The following is a 12,851-nucleotide window of genomic DNA, read 5'->3' on the forward strand; positions in this document are numbered from 1 at the left end:
GGAGCTGCTGCTGCTGCTGCTGCTAAGTCACTTCAGTCATGTCCCACTCTGTGCGACCCCATAGACGGCAGCCCACCAGGCTCCGCTGTCAATGGGACTCTCCAGGCAAGAACACTGGAGTGGGTTGCCATTTCCTTCTCCAATGCATGAAAGGGAAAAGTGAAAGTGAAGTTGCTCAGTCGTGTCAGACTTTTAGCGACCCCATGGGCTGCAGCCCACCAGGCTCCTCCATCCATGGGATTTTCCAGGCAGGAGTACTGGAGTGGGGTGCCATTGCCTTCTCCGTCAGGTGGAGCTAGGGGAGTCTTATCAGAGCCAGGATCTGGACCGCTTCACTGGAAGCCACTCCTGAGCATCATGGCAGAGAAGGCAAACCTAGTATCAGTGCTCCCAAAGGAGCTCTCAGTAGTGTGACCGAGACAGCTTGAGGCAGAACAAAGGGCCTCGACACTGAAGAAGAAGGAAGAAGGGTGTTGAGAAGCTTAAATGGGGCCATTCATCCAAGTATGTGTCAACCATGGCACACCTCTGACCAAGCCCTTAGGGTTAGGGGTGAGGACTTCACAGTTCTGCAATGGCCCCATCGCCTTCCACAGTCTTTCTGGACCCCAGGACACCTGGGTCCTTCAGGACAAGTGACTTTGAGCCTCACAATTTCAGTAGCAACAATTCCAGGTCACCCTAAGGCTGTTTCTGCTCAGGACACCCAGAGGGCACAGAGGTGGGGAGAGGTGGTGGTTCTGGCTTTGGCCAAAGGAGTCATCACAGTTCTTTACTTAACGTGGCCTTTAAATGATCTCAGTAAAGAAGAGGCTAAACACTTAACTGCAGCTGAGCGTATCTTATTGATTGGAGGAGAAGGCTCTGGCCTGTTTGCCTGGGGCTGAGCAGGAGCCAGGCCAAGCCGGTCCCAGGGGGTGGCTGCCAGGGTGTGAAGTACTTAGGAGAGTTTCTCTGAGCTCTGAGACAGGCTGGCACTGTCCCAAAGTGGCTTCACAGCTTAAGGGGCTGAGTTTTGGAACTCATAGACCCCTTTAAGACAGTGGGATGAGGTGAAAAGAGGAGAAAGCAGGAGGTGTGGGTTTTGCTCCCAGCTGTACCCAAACATGAGCAATCTACTTCATGCCTCTGAGCCTCGATTCCTGCGTCTGTCCAGTGATGATCAAGGTTCCAAGTTCACAGGGTTTGTGGAGCTTCTGTGAGTCAAATGTGTAAACGTGCTTTGTAAATTATAAGCTTTCACATAAATAGAAGGCGGTTTATTCTTCGTTATTTTTATTACCATAAGAGAAATCGTGTTGTTCTGCTTGAAACTTGTCCATGGCTCCTCTTTGCAGTTGGGATGGAACCCGTGCTCCTCGTCGGGGGCCCCTGGACCCTGCATGGTTGGCCCTGCCTGGCCCCCACCTGCTGCCTCAGTCTCCTTGTGTAGAACTCCCCACCTGCCCTGTGCGCCAGTCCTGATGGCCCTTTCACTGCTCCTAGACAGGCCAAGCCCCTTCCTACCTCAGGGCCTCCGTCCTGTCTGTTCCCTCTGCCTGGTACGCTCTGCCCCACGTGTGTGGCATGCCTGGATTCTTTACCTTCAGGTCTTAGCTTAAATGTTACCTCCTCAGGGAGTCCTTTCTGACCACTCTCCCTCAACCCCGAACTGCACTATCTCTATTCTCTCCTTGGAAAGAGCCAGAAGTTGCAATATTTTTATATATTCACTCAAGTGTTATGGTCTTCCCCTGGAAGGATGCTGGCTCTGTGAACAGAAGGACCTTGTCTGTTTTGTTCACTCGCAGAGCATATCATAGTACCTGACACATAGCAGGCACCTAAAGAACTGTCAGATGAATGAATGAATGACTGGGTGAATGAATGATTAGCAGGGGAGCCTGATTGTTTCCCAAAGGACCCCTCTTCCTTATACCTGCTTGTCTTCGTCTTTCAGATATGGAGACATGGTGCCCAAGACGATTGCAGGAAAGATCTTCGGTTCCATCTGCTCACTGAGCGGTGTCCTCGTCATTGCCCTGCCGGTCCCTGTGATCGTTTCCAACTTCAGCCGGATTTACCACCAGAATCAGAGAGCGGATAAACGCAGGGCACAGAAGGTAAGCCTCAGACCTGGAAGCGGGTAGGCCACACCGAGAGGGTGCCCTTGGCCTTTTCCCTTTGCCACACAGAGCTCCTGGGAGAATCCCTGCACAGACGGCCTCTGGCTTTGGAAGGTAAGCAGCCCTAGGTGCCTTCCCACCTACCAGCATCCTGCACGCCAACCATAGTCAGCTGCGCAAGGCTGCAAACTCTCAGTTACCCACAAGCCAATGTTCTCCTTGTGGATATTCTGTGCAGTTTCCTTGGGCCCTGGCCGCCCCTCCTAGACCACAGCTACTAACACTGGGCAGTGCCTGGACTCCTCCCTTCCACAGCCAAGAGCTTGCTGGGGAGCATAATCGCTTTTCAGTACCCTGGAATAGCCTATACCAAACAGAGTGACAAAAATAAATTTGCTAAAAAGAAAAATGAATACTCTGAAAGGAGAACATTCTGAGGCCATTGAGTTCACAGACAAATTGCACAGCGGGCTTTAGTCACCTCAGGGTATCGTAGGATAGGGCATAGAACTGTCCTTGACAGTCGGGAGACTAAGAGTGGGTCCTGGAAAGGTTTCCAGTGATGTCCAGTGAGCACGCCTTAGGGAGGCTGGGCAGGATCAACAGGATGAGGAAAGATGCCTGAAGGTTTTGGTGCCCAGAGAGAAGCCTCCTTTCCTGACCGGCCTCCACCTCACCCTCTGAGCCAGTTCACCTGCATTTTTTGGACATCTGGCTGGTGAAGGTTCTTGGACCCAGGGAGCAGTCTTTCCTTTCTCTTCTGATCTAGGCTGAAATACTCCCCCTTCAGCAGCATCTCAAACTCCGGGGGCAGGGGTGGGGGGGGGGGTGGGGGTGTGGGTACCATCAAAGCCTTTCTGGGTACAATGGAGTCGGGGGACCTAAAATTGTCGCTTAGGGAGGCCTGAAACGTTATGTCCTTACTGTATTCTTTCTTCATTCATTCATTCCATACATGTTTACTGAGCACGTACTCTGTGCCAGGCCCTATGTGTGCAGCTGGGTTACTTCCTCACCATGTGAGCCTCTCTCCTGGCCTTGCTTTTACAGAGATAACCCCCCAGTGGCAGGGCTTCCTTGACATATCAGAGGGATCCAGAATTTCAGAACACATCTGTGTGTGCTGACTGAAACGAAGTCTCAAAGTTCATGAAAGTTAGCTCTGAAATGTATAATGATTTGCATGTAACAATACTTAATGGGGTATTCCCTGGTGTCTCACTGGTCAAGAATCTACATGTAATGCAGGAGACCCAGGTTTGACCTCTGGGTCGGGAAGATCCGCTGGAGAAGGAGATGACAATCCAGGCAACCCACTCCAGTATTCTTGCCTGGGAAATCCCATGGACAGAGGGGTCTGGCGAGCTATAGTCCATGAGATAGCAAGTGTTGGACACAACTTAGCGACTAAACCACCACCATACTTAATAACATATATCACATAGTTATATAATAAATCCAGCTGGTCCCCACTTCCAACATCTCCCCTTTTGTGTGCCCCTGTGGTCACCTCCTTGCCCTACGGTCTCACTCTGCCTGTGCAGTGACATACTTTGACTTATCCTGACTGGGGTCTGTGATGTTGTCAGCCTGCCTTGGGTTGATCTGCAGTCCTCTCTATCCACTCCAGCACCAGTTTCTACCTCTTCACCCAAGGTCAGGGCTTCCCCACCCGCATCCCCTGCGAGCCAGCCCCAAAATAGAAGTCTTATCTCTTTCCCCATTCAAGTCAGCTGGCAAGTGTGAACAATATCTACATTTATTATGCTGTCCTTAAAAAGGGGGCAGGAAGAAACTGGGATCTCCTTTCCAAATCAGGGAGCCTAAAGCCCTGAAGGGCCAGGGGTCCTATAGCAATGGCAACCCCATCCCTCACTGCCCACCTCATCCACCAGGGCTGACACAGGGTTTTTGAAGAGCAGTAAAGGTTCCTGGAATCCTCAGCTCTCACACCAGCCCACAGCAGCCCCACTCAAGCAGGGCTTCAGCCGCCCCTGCACTCCCTTCCCTTCTGTACTCATGCCCTTACCTGCTTCTTAGAGTATCATGTCCGCTGTCATTTTGCCCTCTGCAAAGAATGCTGTGGGGGCCATTTCTCCACACAACTTTACAGAGTTCATCCCATGTGATTAAGATACACGAGGAATCAGCTTGGGCATCTTCTTCCTTCTAGCCCCTCAGGACGAGAGTCCCTCCCTCTTCTTCCTTCCTCCTGCTCCCTCTTTGCTCTCCCTCCAAGAGGGAGTAAATCAAAGTAAATATTCATAGTATTTTCATGTTGCCTGGATACTGTCCCTCCTCATGGTCCACTCAGCTCTGTCTCTTTCACCTTGGGCTTCTTGTGAGAAGGGGAAAAAGACAACACAAGAATACTGCTTGCTTCCAGCCCCAGGTCTATCACAGTAGTGAGGCAAGGCAGGCAGGTCAGGGGACTCAGTGGGGAGTGGAGAGATGGGCCAGGAAGGAGGTCAGGATTGCTGATAACAGGTCTCAGCTCAGACCACATACTCAGGAGTCATGAGGGTAAGCACTAGCCCATGTGCCTCAGATGGAAAAGAAAGGACCAAAAAGTTGTCATCCTTTCCCATCATGACTGATTTGCTTGGGATTAGGGCTTCCCTCGGAGAAGGCGATGGCACCCCACTCCAGTACTCTTGCTTGGCAAATCCCATGGACGGAGGAGCCTGATAGGCTGCAGTCCATGGGGTCGCAAAGAGTCGGACATGACTGAGCGACTTCACTTTCACTTTTCACTTTCATGCATTGGAGAAGGAAATGGCAACCCACTCCAGTGTTCTTGCCTGCAGAATCCCAGGGACGGGGGAGCCTGTTGGGCTGCTGTCTATGGGGTCACGCAGAGTCGGACACACTGAAGTGACTTAGCAGCAGGAGCAGCAGCAGCAGCAGCAGCAGCAGCAGCAGGGCTTCCTTTGTAGCTCAGTCGGTAAAGAATCTGCCTGCAATGCAGAAGACCCAGGTTCAATCCTTGGGTTGGGAAGATCCCCTGGAGAAGGAAATGGCAACCCACTCCAGTATCCTTGGCCTGGAAAATCTCATGTACAGCGGAGCCTAGTGGGCTGCAGTTCATGGGGTCACAAAGAGTCAGGCACAACTGAGTGATTAACACTTACTTATTGCTGAAATGACTCCATGACTCTTTGCTACAGAGAATGGCTCCTCTAAGCCAGCTGAGCCGGAGATCAACTGAGGAGGCAGTGGACAGAGAGGGGAACATCTGAGTGGGGACTTTTATTGAAGTAATTATAGATGCACATGTAGCTATAAAATTGTCTTATCCAATGCATGGGCATTGACATAGCTACAACCCACCAAGCCTATTCAGACTTTCCCAGTTTTGCTTGCACCCACGTGTGCCTCTGTGTGACATTTTATATGGTTTTATCACCTGTGCGAGATCACACATCCCCCACCTCAGTCAAGATACCACACAGTTTCAATACCATAAGGATCCCTTCCACTGTATCTCTTACAACCACTCCCCCCAACACCCCTCCACCCTGTCTCTAAACCCTGGCAGCCATTTATCTGTCCTCCCTTTATAAAATGTTTTCATTTTTTAAATGGCATATCAATGGGCTTATATAGCAGGTAACCTTTGGAGACTGGCTTTTCCCATTTTGTTGTAATTTCCTCGAGATTCACCCAAGTCAGGTGAATCAGTAGTCTGTTCCTTTTCCTTGCTGAGTAGTATTCCCTGGTATGGGTTCATCCCAGTTATGATTAACAATTTGCATGCTGAGGGACATTGAGTTATTATAAGTAAAGCTGCTGTTAACAGCCACTTGCAGGTTTGTGTGGGAATAAAACTTTTCTCTGAGATAAATGTTTAAGAGTGCAATTGCCCATGGTCTCTTTCGGCTTTTCCAGTCCTCTCTCTTTCTCCTTCTTCTGCCTCTCCCAGGGCAGAGATGTCGATACTCACGCTCCAGGGACACCTGGCAGCCAGACAGCTAGGAAGTGTTTCATTGTGAAAGGCTTCTAGGGGCCCACAGAATTCTTGAGCTTATTAGCCTGTACCAGGAACTGTCCCCAGGGTGGCAGGATCCTCCATCCTGACCTTTCCTCCAAACCTGGAATCTCTACAGCTGTTGAAAATCCAAGTTTGGGGCTTTGTTCATCAGGTTAAAATTTGCCTGAATGGAGCTGAAATGTAGGGAAGAAGAGGGATGTTATGAAAACAGCAATGGCCTGAAGGTTGGAAGATCTGAGCTGAAGTCTTGCCCTGCAAAAGTCCCTTCCCCTCACCCCTCACATCCTCCATTTCCTTGTCTTTTTTTTTTTTTTTTCCCATTTCTTTGTCTTTAAAACAGCCTAGATGATCTCCACATTCTTTTAACTCTCACACTGTACTTCTGGCCATAGAAGAGAGGGAGGCTGACCAGCCCACACAAGGACTGAGTCCATCACAGTGGCTTTTTCAATGTGGATTTCTGGCCAACTGTGTAGGATCATCTTCCTGGGCCATCACAAGCCTCACTTGAGCAAATACTCAGTACAAAGCTCTGTGCTAGGTGCTTAAGATAAAAATATGCATAAATCACAGACTCTGGCCCTCAGGAGCTCAAAGTCAAGCCAAAAGTCCTCACCAAATTACATGTGCTGGGTAGGGTTCTGTAAATACATTGCAGACCTCTTTATCCTGTGTGGGAAATGATTAAACGATATAGTGCATTTGATATGACAATCTGTTGCTTTAATAGAGCCCAGGGTAAGATAAGATTAAAAGAAGTGCCACAGAGGAGAGCAGGAGAATCCTTCATCTCAAGAAAGTAATGAAGACAGAGCCCAGATACAAGAAAGGTCTGGCTCTAAGTGGTGCAATCAAATTATATAAGGCTATAATGAGCTTGACACAATTGGATTTCCATACGCGGCTCTCAACACCCAGCACTCACCCAAAACAATAACAGCACATCCTCAAATGATGGAGGACTTGCGAGAATGCAGACATGGAGCCGAGGGGAGAGGTGGAGCTGCATCCCTGGGAGAACTGTCCTGCAGCTTGAATGTATGTTCTTTGCTCAGAGAGAAGAGGAATGAGGGGCTTGCTTACTGCCCTTTCTCTCCCAGCTTCCTCTTTTCATTCTCGATCTAGAGGAGAGTTCTTTCTTAGATTTGCAGGCAGATCTTCCAGGCTCAAGTGCTGACCTCTTCCCCATATTTAGAAACCAGGGAAGGTCGTTGACTTGTCCCTGCAAGGACATACTGGCCACAAGGGGGCTTCCCAGAACACAATAGGCATCATGTGTTCTCTGTGCTTCTGTTGAGAGCCAGAAGCCAAGTCCCTGGCCTCCTTTTAGTGGATGAGCCAGGCCAGCAGGACACTTGAGAGGACACTTGCCCACCCTGGGGAGAAGGTGACAAGAAATGAAAATCACCACAGTCTTTCAAGGGCGCCTCTGTTCAGAGTCTATGCTGAAGTTAAGTGTGGATTTTCCCCGAGGCAGGAGGAAGGACCCCTCCGGCCTAGAAGAGGGCTGTTAGTCCACGTGGGCTCCTCGGCTTCCTGGAGCTGGGTCTAGATCCACAAGAGCCCAAACGTGAAGCTGCATGTTTTTAAACCAGCAGGAAGCCCTCTACCCATCCCTTCTCCCTCCCAAAGCCTCTTTCCTTTTAGGCCTCACTCTGCGATTGTGCTGCTGTCATGGCGACACCGATTATGTTTATTGGGGAGGAGAAGAGAAGCCAGCCTATGCGGCATGTCCCGCCTCTCCCACGGCCTCTGCGAGCAGGAGAGAGGAGCATGCATGGCTGAGGTCCCATGCAGTCTTCCTGTGGGATACTGCTACAGGCCTCCCAGGATGGAGCTGGGGAGACTTCCGGTGCCATAGCTAAGGCCGGGGCTTCCCTGGCGGCTCAGACAGGAAAGAATCTGTCTGCAATGGGGGAGACCCAGGTTTGATTCCTGGGTCAGGAAGATCTTTGGGAGAAGGGAATGGCTACCCACTACAGTATTCTTGCCTGGAGAATTCTGGGGACAGAGGAGCCCAGCAGGCTACAGTCCACGGGGTCTCAAAGAGTCATACACGACTGAGCAACTAACATAGCTCAAGCCAGGGCGGTGTATGGAAATATGTTCCATCTTCCCCTCTCTCACCCACATTGGGCCCCTAGTCACACATACACGCATCTACATTTGTTCCCATAGACATGCACAACAAAACAGGCCTATAGAGACAGACATGAAATTGTAAATTCATCTATTGATTTACAACTTGCTAGGCACTGGAGAAGGAAATGGCAACCCACTCCAGTATTCTTGCCTGGAGAATCCCAGGGATGGGGGAGCCTGGTGGGCTGCCGTCTCTGGGGTCGCACAGAGTCGGACACCTGAAGCGACTTATGAGCAGCAGCCGCAGCAGGCACTGGAGTGATATCAGTGAACAAAACAAAAACTGCTACCTTCGAGGACTTTGTTTTTTTATTTATTGGGGTATAGTTGCTTTACAGCATTGTAACTAGTTTCTGCTGTAGAGTGAAGTGAATCACCCAATTGTATACACATTTCCTCTCCCTTCTGAATGCCCCTCCCAGCTAGGTCACCACATTGCATTGAGTAGAGTTCTCCGCTCTATACCATAGGATCTTGTGTCCATGCATGCTAAGTCGCTTCGGTCATGTCTGACTCTTTGCGACCCTATGGACTGTAGCCCACCAGGCTCCTCTGTCCATGGGATTCTCCAGGCGAGAATACCAGAATGGGTTGCCATACCCTCCTCCAGGGGCTCTCCCCGACCCAGGGATAGAACCCTCTATGTTGCCTGTATTGGAAGGTGGGTTCTTTCCTACTAGCACCATCTGGGAAGCCCCCACAGGCTCTTACTAGTTATCCATTCCAGGCACAGCAGTGTGCACATGTCACTCCTAAATCTCCCAATTCATCCCACCCCCTTGTTCCTCTGCTTGAGGTCCATACGTTTGTTCTCTACGTCTGTGTCTTTATTTCTGCTTTGCAAATAGGTTTATCTGTACCATTTTTCTAGATTCCACATGTATTAGCCAGACCTTGAGGAGCTTTACATTCTGGTGGGGGAGAGAGACAGTAACAAGATAACTATATACAACATATACTACCTTAGTAATGAATGCTAAGGAACAAATAGAAAGACGGGGAGGAGTTGAGGGCCACATGTACACCCTTCCTGATTTTCTCCTAATTAACTGGTATTTGGGCACCTGCTGAATACAAGCAGAAGCACTGGACCCTAGGAGAGAATCAGGGAGCCCTAACATGTGCTCCTTGCAGGAGCCTGCAGTCTGGAGATGAGAAATACCCTGATGCAATACTGAGTGGATAAAGGTCATGAAATTTGGGGGAAGGAGGGAGGACTTTGATGAGTAATAGTCCCTCTCACTCTTTTATCATTTCTGTCAATCACAGAAGGCCCGCCTTGCCAGGATCCGTGTGGCCAAAACTGGCAGCTCCAACGCCTACCTGCACAGCAAGCGCAACGGACTTCTCAACGAAGCACTGGAACTGATGGTAGGTGCCCAGAGGACCTGGGGCCGGGAGGTGGAAGGGAGGATGAACTTGGTTTCTCTCCTGGGGGCACCAGCACTTCTGCCCCAAAGCCCCAAACTTTCCTCCGGTAGCAGCCCTCTCCACATACCTCTTCCATAGGGTTATCATTATATCCCTAAGCCAGCTTTAGCTTAGGTGCTCCTAGCCAAAGGCTAACTTGTTCTAGGGTGACCCTAAAATTTGGTTCCTCCAGATTTTTCTGGTCCGTACTCCCTTCTGTGGACAAATGAAGGAGATGGAGAGAAGGAGAGCCACCCGCTTTACATTCAGTCTCTCTTCTTTTCTTCCTAGGGCACCCCAGAAGAGGAGCACATGGGCAAGACAACCTCACTCATCGAGAGCCAGCACCATCACCTGCTGCACTGCCTGGAAAAAACCACTGTGAGTCCCAGCCCAGTGCCACCTCCTTTCTCATCCCTGACCCCTGACCCTTCTCTACGGTCAGAACTTACTGAGTGTGAACTCTGTGCCCACATCCTCACCCTGGGCCAAGCTTCAGAAGTCAAAGTCTGTCCCCTTAGATCAAAAGAGTAGAAGTGAGGTCTCTATCAACCCTCAGAAGGAAGACCCTTCTGACTCAGAAGCTCTGCCCTGCAGTGGCACAGAGGAGGCCATTCCCCTGGACTTTCCACACAACCCCTCTATCTCCGTCCCCATGGCCCATTTCTTAGTTACTGAGGCCTAAGGCCTATGTCTACCAGTTTCTCAGTTCTGATGGGCATCACTCTTCAAAAGTAGGGCTGAATTTATAATAGATTGCTACAGGACAGCAGAGAAGAACGTCAACTTCTGTCCCAACCCTGGGGCTAGATGGATGGAATTTGTGGGTCCCTCTGCTCCCTCCACTCCACTTGAAACAGGAGACAGTGAATGAAAGAGGCAGTGCCTATATTGCTCTAGCCAGGGATTTTACCAGTACCACCCCATCGCAGTACCACCCTGCGATTCTTAGGGAATTCAAATTCTGAAAGGCTTATTGTTAAAATAGAGTTATGGCTTAGGGTGCCCCAGCTGGAATGTGGAATGATGCTTGTGCCTCACCAACAGGCTGAAAGGAAGGGCAGTGGGGCCAACCCTGGACCCTTGGCAAAAAGTGTTAGAAATAGTGGGGAGGGAGGAGAAGTCAGGCTGGACAACCAAAGAGGGACAAAGGGAAACTTTGCTGTTTCTTTCTAGGATCTCCCTCCCCAAAAAGCCCAAAGTCAGGGCTCAGCACACTAAGGAGGGAACTTTCTAATTCTCAATATTCCATATCCTGGCCTCCCAGATGTGGGAGGAACAGATATTAGATGACTCTTAGATGAGACAAAGGGAGACACTGGATGGCAGTTGAACCCAGTGAGGACTTCCAAGGTGGGAAGGGACTTTGAAAACCCTAGTTTCCAGGATTTATCAAATATTTCATAGAGTCAAGAACTGTATATGCATATCTAGAATTTTTCTCAAAGATTCAGAGCTTGCCAAAGAAATAGGCCTGGACCCAACTGCCCTTTCCAAGTTGCATGTGCTGGGTGGAATGTGTAAGTTGAAAAGATATGGGTGAAATTTAATATTGGGTTTGAGGGGATGGAATGTTGGCATTGAAGAAATGAGATCTTGGAATTGAGGGATGGAATGCTGGCATTGAAGGGGTGGAATGCCAAATTTTGGGGAAAGAATGTCGGATTGGGGGTGGGGGGATATTGGGATTAAAAGATGGAATGCTGGGTTTTAGGGGAGGAATGTTGGACTCCAGGGGTGGAATGCTGGGACAAGGAGGAAGAATGCGGGGAGCAAGGGTGGAATGCTGGGATTGAGAGAGTGAATGTCAGAACTGAGCTTGGGAATGCTGGAATGTACAATCAATGGTGTTTTTATCTTCTGTTGGCATGTTGTCCTGTAGGGGTTGTCCTATCTTGTGGATGATCCCCTGTTATCTGTACGAACCTCCACCATCAAGGTATAACTTTTTAAAACTTTGATTGATGTTTCTCTCTCTGATTCCTCTGGGTCTGTGGAGTCTCCTCTTTTTACCCCCTGGTCTGGTTCTCTGCATGCGCTGTTGATTCTTCTGGGGCTTATCCCACCTCTGCTGTCACACCCAGTACCAGCTCAGGCTTCCAGTTTTCTTGTGCCTTTCTGATTCCCTTTTTGGACCTCCCCAGGGGTTGGAGGGGTGGTGGGACATGGAACCAGTGTTGGTATCCTGTGAGTGTCCATGTGCCACGTCTGTCTATGCCCCCACCCCCCAACTCCACGGGAACTCCTGGTATCGAATGCCGGGGCTGGTCTCTCTCTGAACTCTGTTCTCATGCTGTTTCTCTTTAGACTTTCTCCTCACTCTGGCAGCTTTGGCCAGACTGTTCATGCCATAGATGTTTAGTCACCTTGGCCAAACAACCATATTATAGTCATCCTGGGTTGCGCTCCACCCTATCCTGGGATGGCCTCCGTTGGGAGTCTGTTAGCATCCCCTCCCCGTGCTGACACTTGACCTAGGGAATCCTGTGCCTTTAGGTGTATTAAAGAGCCATACTCCATAACCAGCTTCCCTGGCAGCTCAGTCAGTAAAGAGTCTGCCTTCAACGTAGGAGATCCAGGTTCGAACCCTGGGTTGGAAAGATCCTCTGGAGAAGGGAATGGCAACCCACTTCAGTATTCTTGCCTGGAGAATCCCATGGATGTGGCAGGCTACAGTCCATGGGGTCACAAAGAGTCGGACACGACTACGCGACTTTCACTTCAACCCATAACCAGGTGGGAAAAAATCAATCAGCAAAAGAAACGATAACTCTGACATTGTGACCCCATTGGCCTTCAAGAGCAAAGCTCTCCCAATTCTGTGAATAATTCAATGCCTTTAAAATCTTGTGTCTCATGCTTACCCAGGATTCATAAGGATCTCACCCAGTAAAGCCAGAAAAAAGACAACCTAGCACACCCACTACTCATAGTCAGGGACTCCTTGCCTGCTGCCACTTGGGGGGAATCCTGTCAAAGCCTACAAAGTCCAGCAAGTCTTTGCTTCAGCTCTGAGGATGCCACGAAATCCCTCCACATCCCTCTATATCCCTTCAGCCAAAGCCGTAGATGAAGTACAGGAAACATTGTGATTTCATGACTGCAGTCTCCGCCCTTCAGTCTGATGACCAGGGCTGCCCATGGGAATCTCTTCCTTCCTTCGATGCCTATGGGACACCCCCAGGTCTGGAATGCTTCTTGGT

The 12,851-nt window shown here is 49.8% G+C and overlaps 1 protein-coding gene across 1 annotated transcript in view; it reads left to right on the forward strand.

Moving 5' to 3' along the window:
- KCND3 (potassium voltage-gated channel subfamily D member 3) overlaps window positions 1–12,851 on the forward strand; it is a 212,926-nt gene that overhangs the window by 198,571 nt on the left and 1,504 nt on the right. Inside the window, exons 2-5 of the mRNA XM_052637431.1 lie at window positions 1,940–2,102; window positions 9,508–9,609; window positions 9,940–10,029; window positions 11,531–11,587. Coding sequence (XP_052493391.1) covers window positions 1,940–2,102; window positions 9,508–9,609; window positions 9,940–10,029; window positions 11,531–11,587 — 412 coding nt within the window. The remainder of the gene's footprint in view (window positions 1–1,939; window positions 2,103–9,507; window positions 9,610–9,939; window positions 10,030–11,530; window positions 11,588–12,851) is intronic.

Source organism: Budorcas taxicolor, chromosome 3, assembly GCF_023091745.1.
Source record: "Budorcas taxicolor isolate Tak-1 chromosome 3, Takin1.1, whole genome shotgun sequence".
Taxonomy (NCBI): Eukaryota; Metazoa; Chordata; class Mammalia; order Artiodactyla; family Bovidae; genus Budorcas; species Budorcas taxicolor.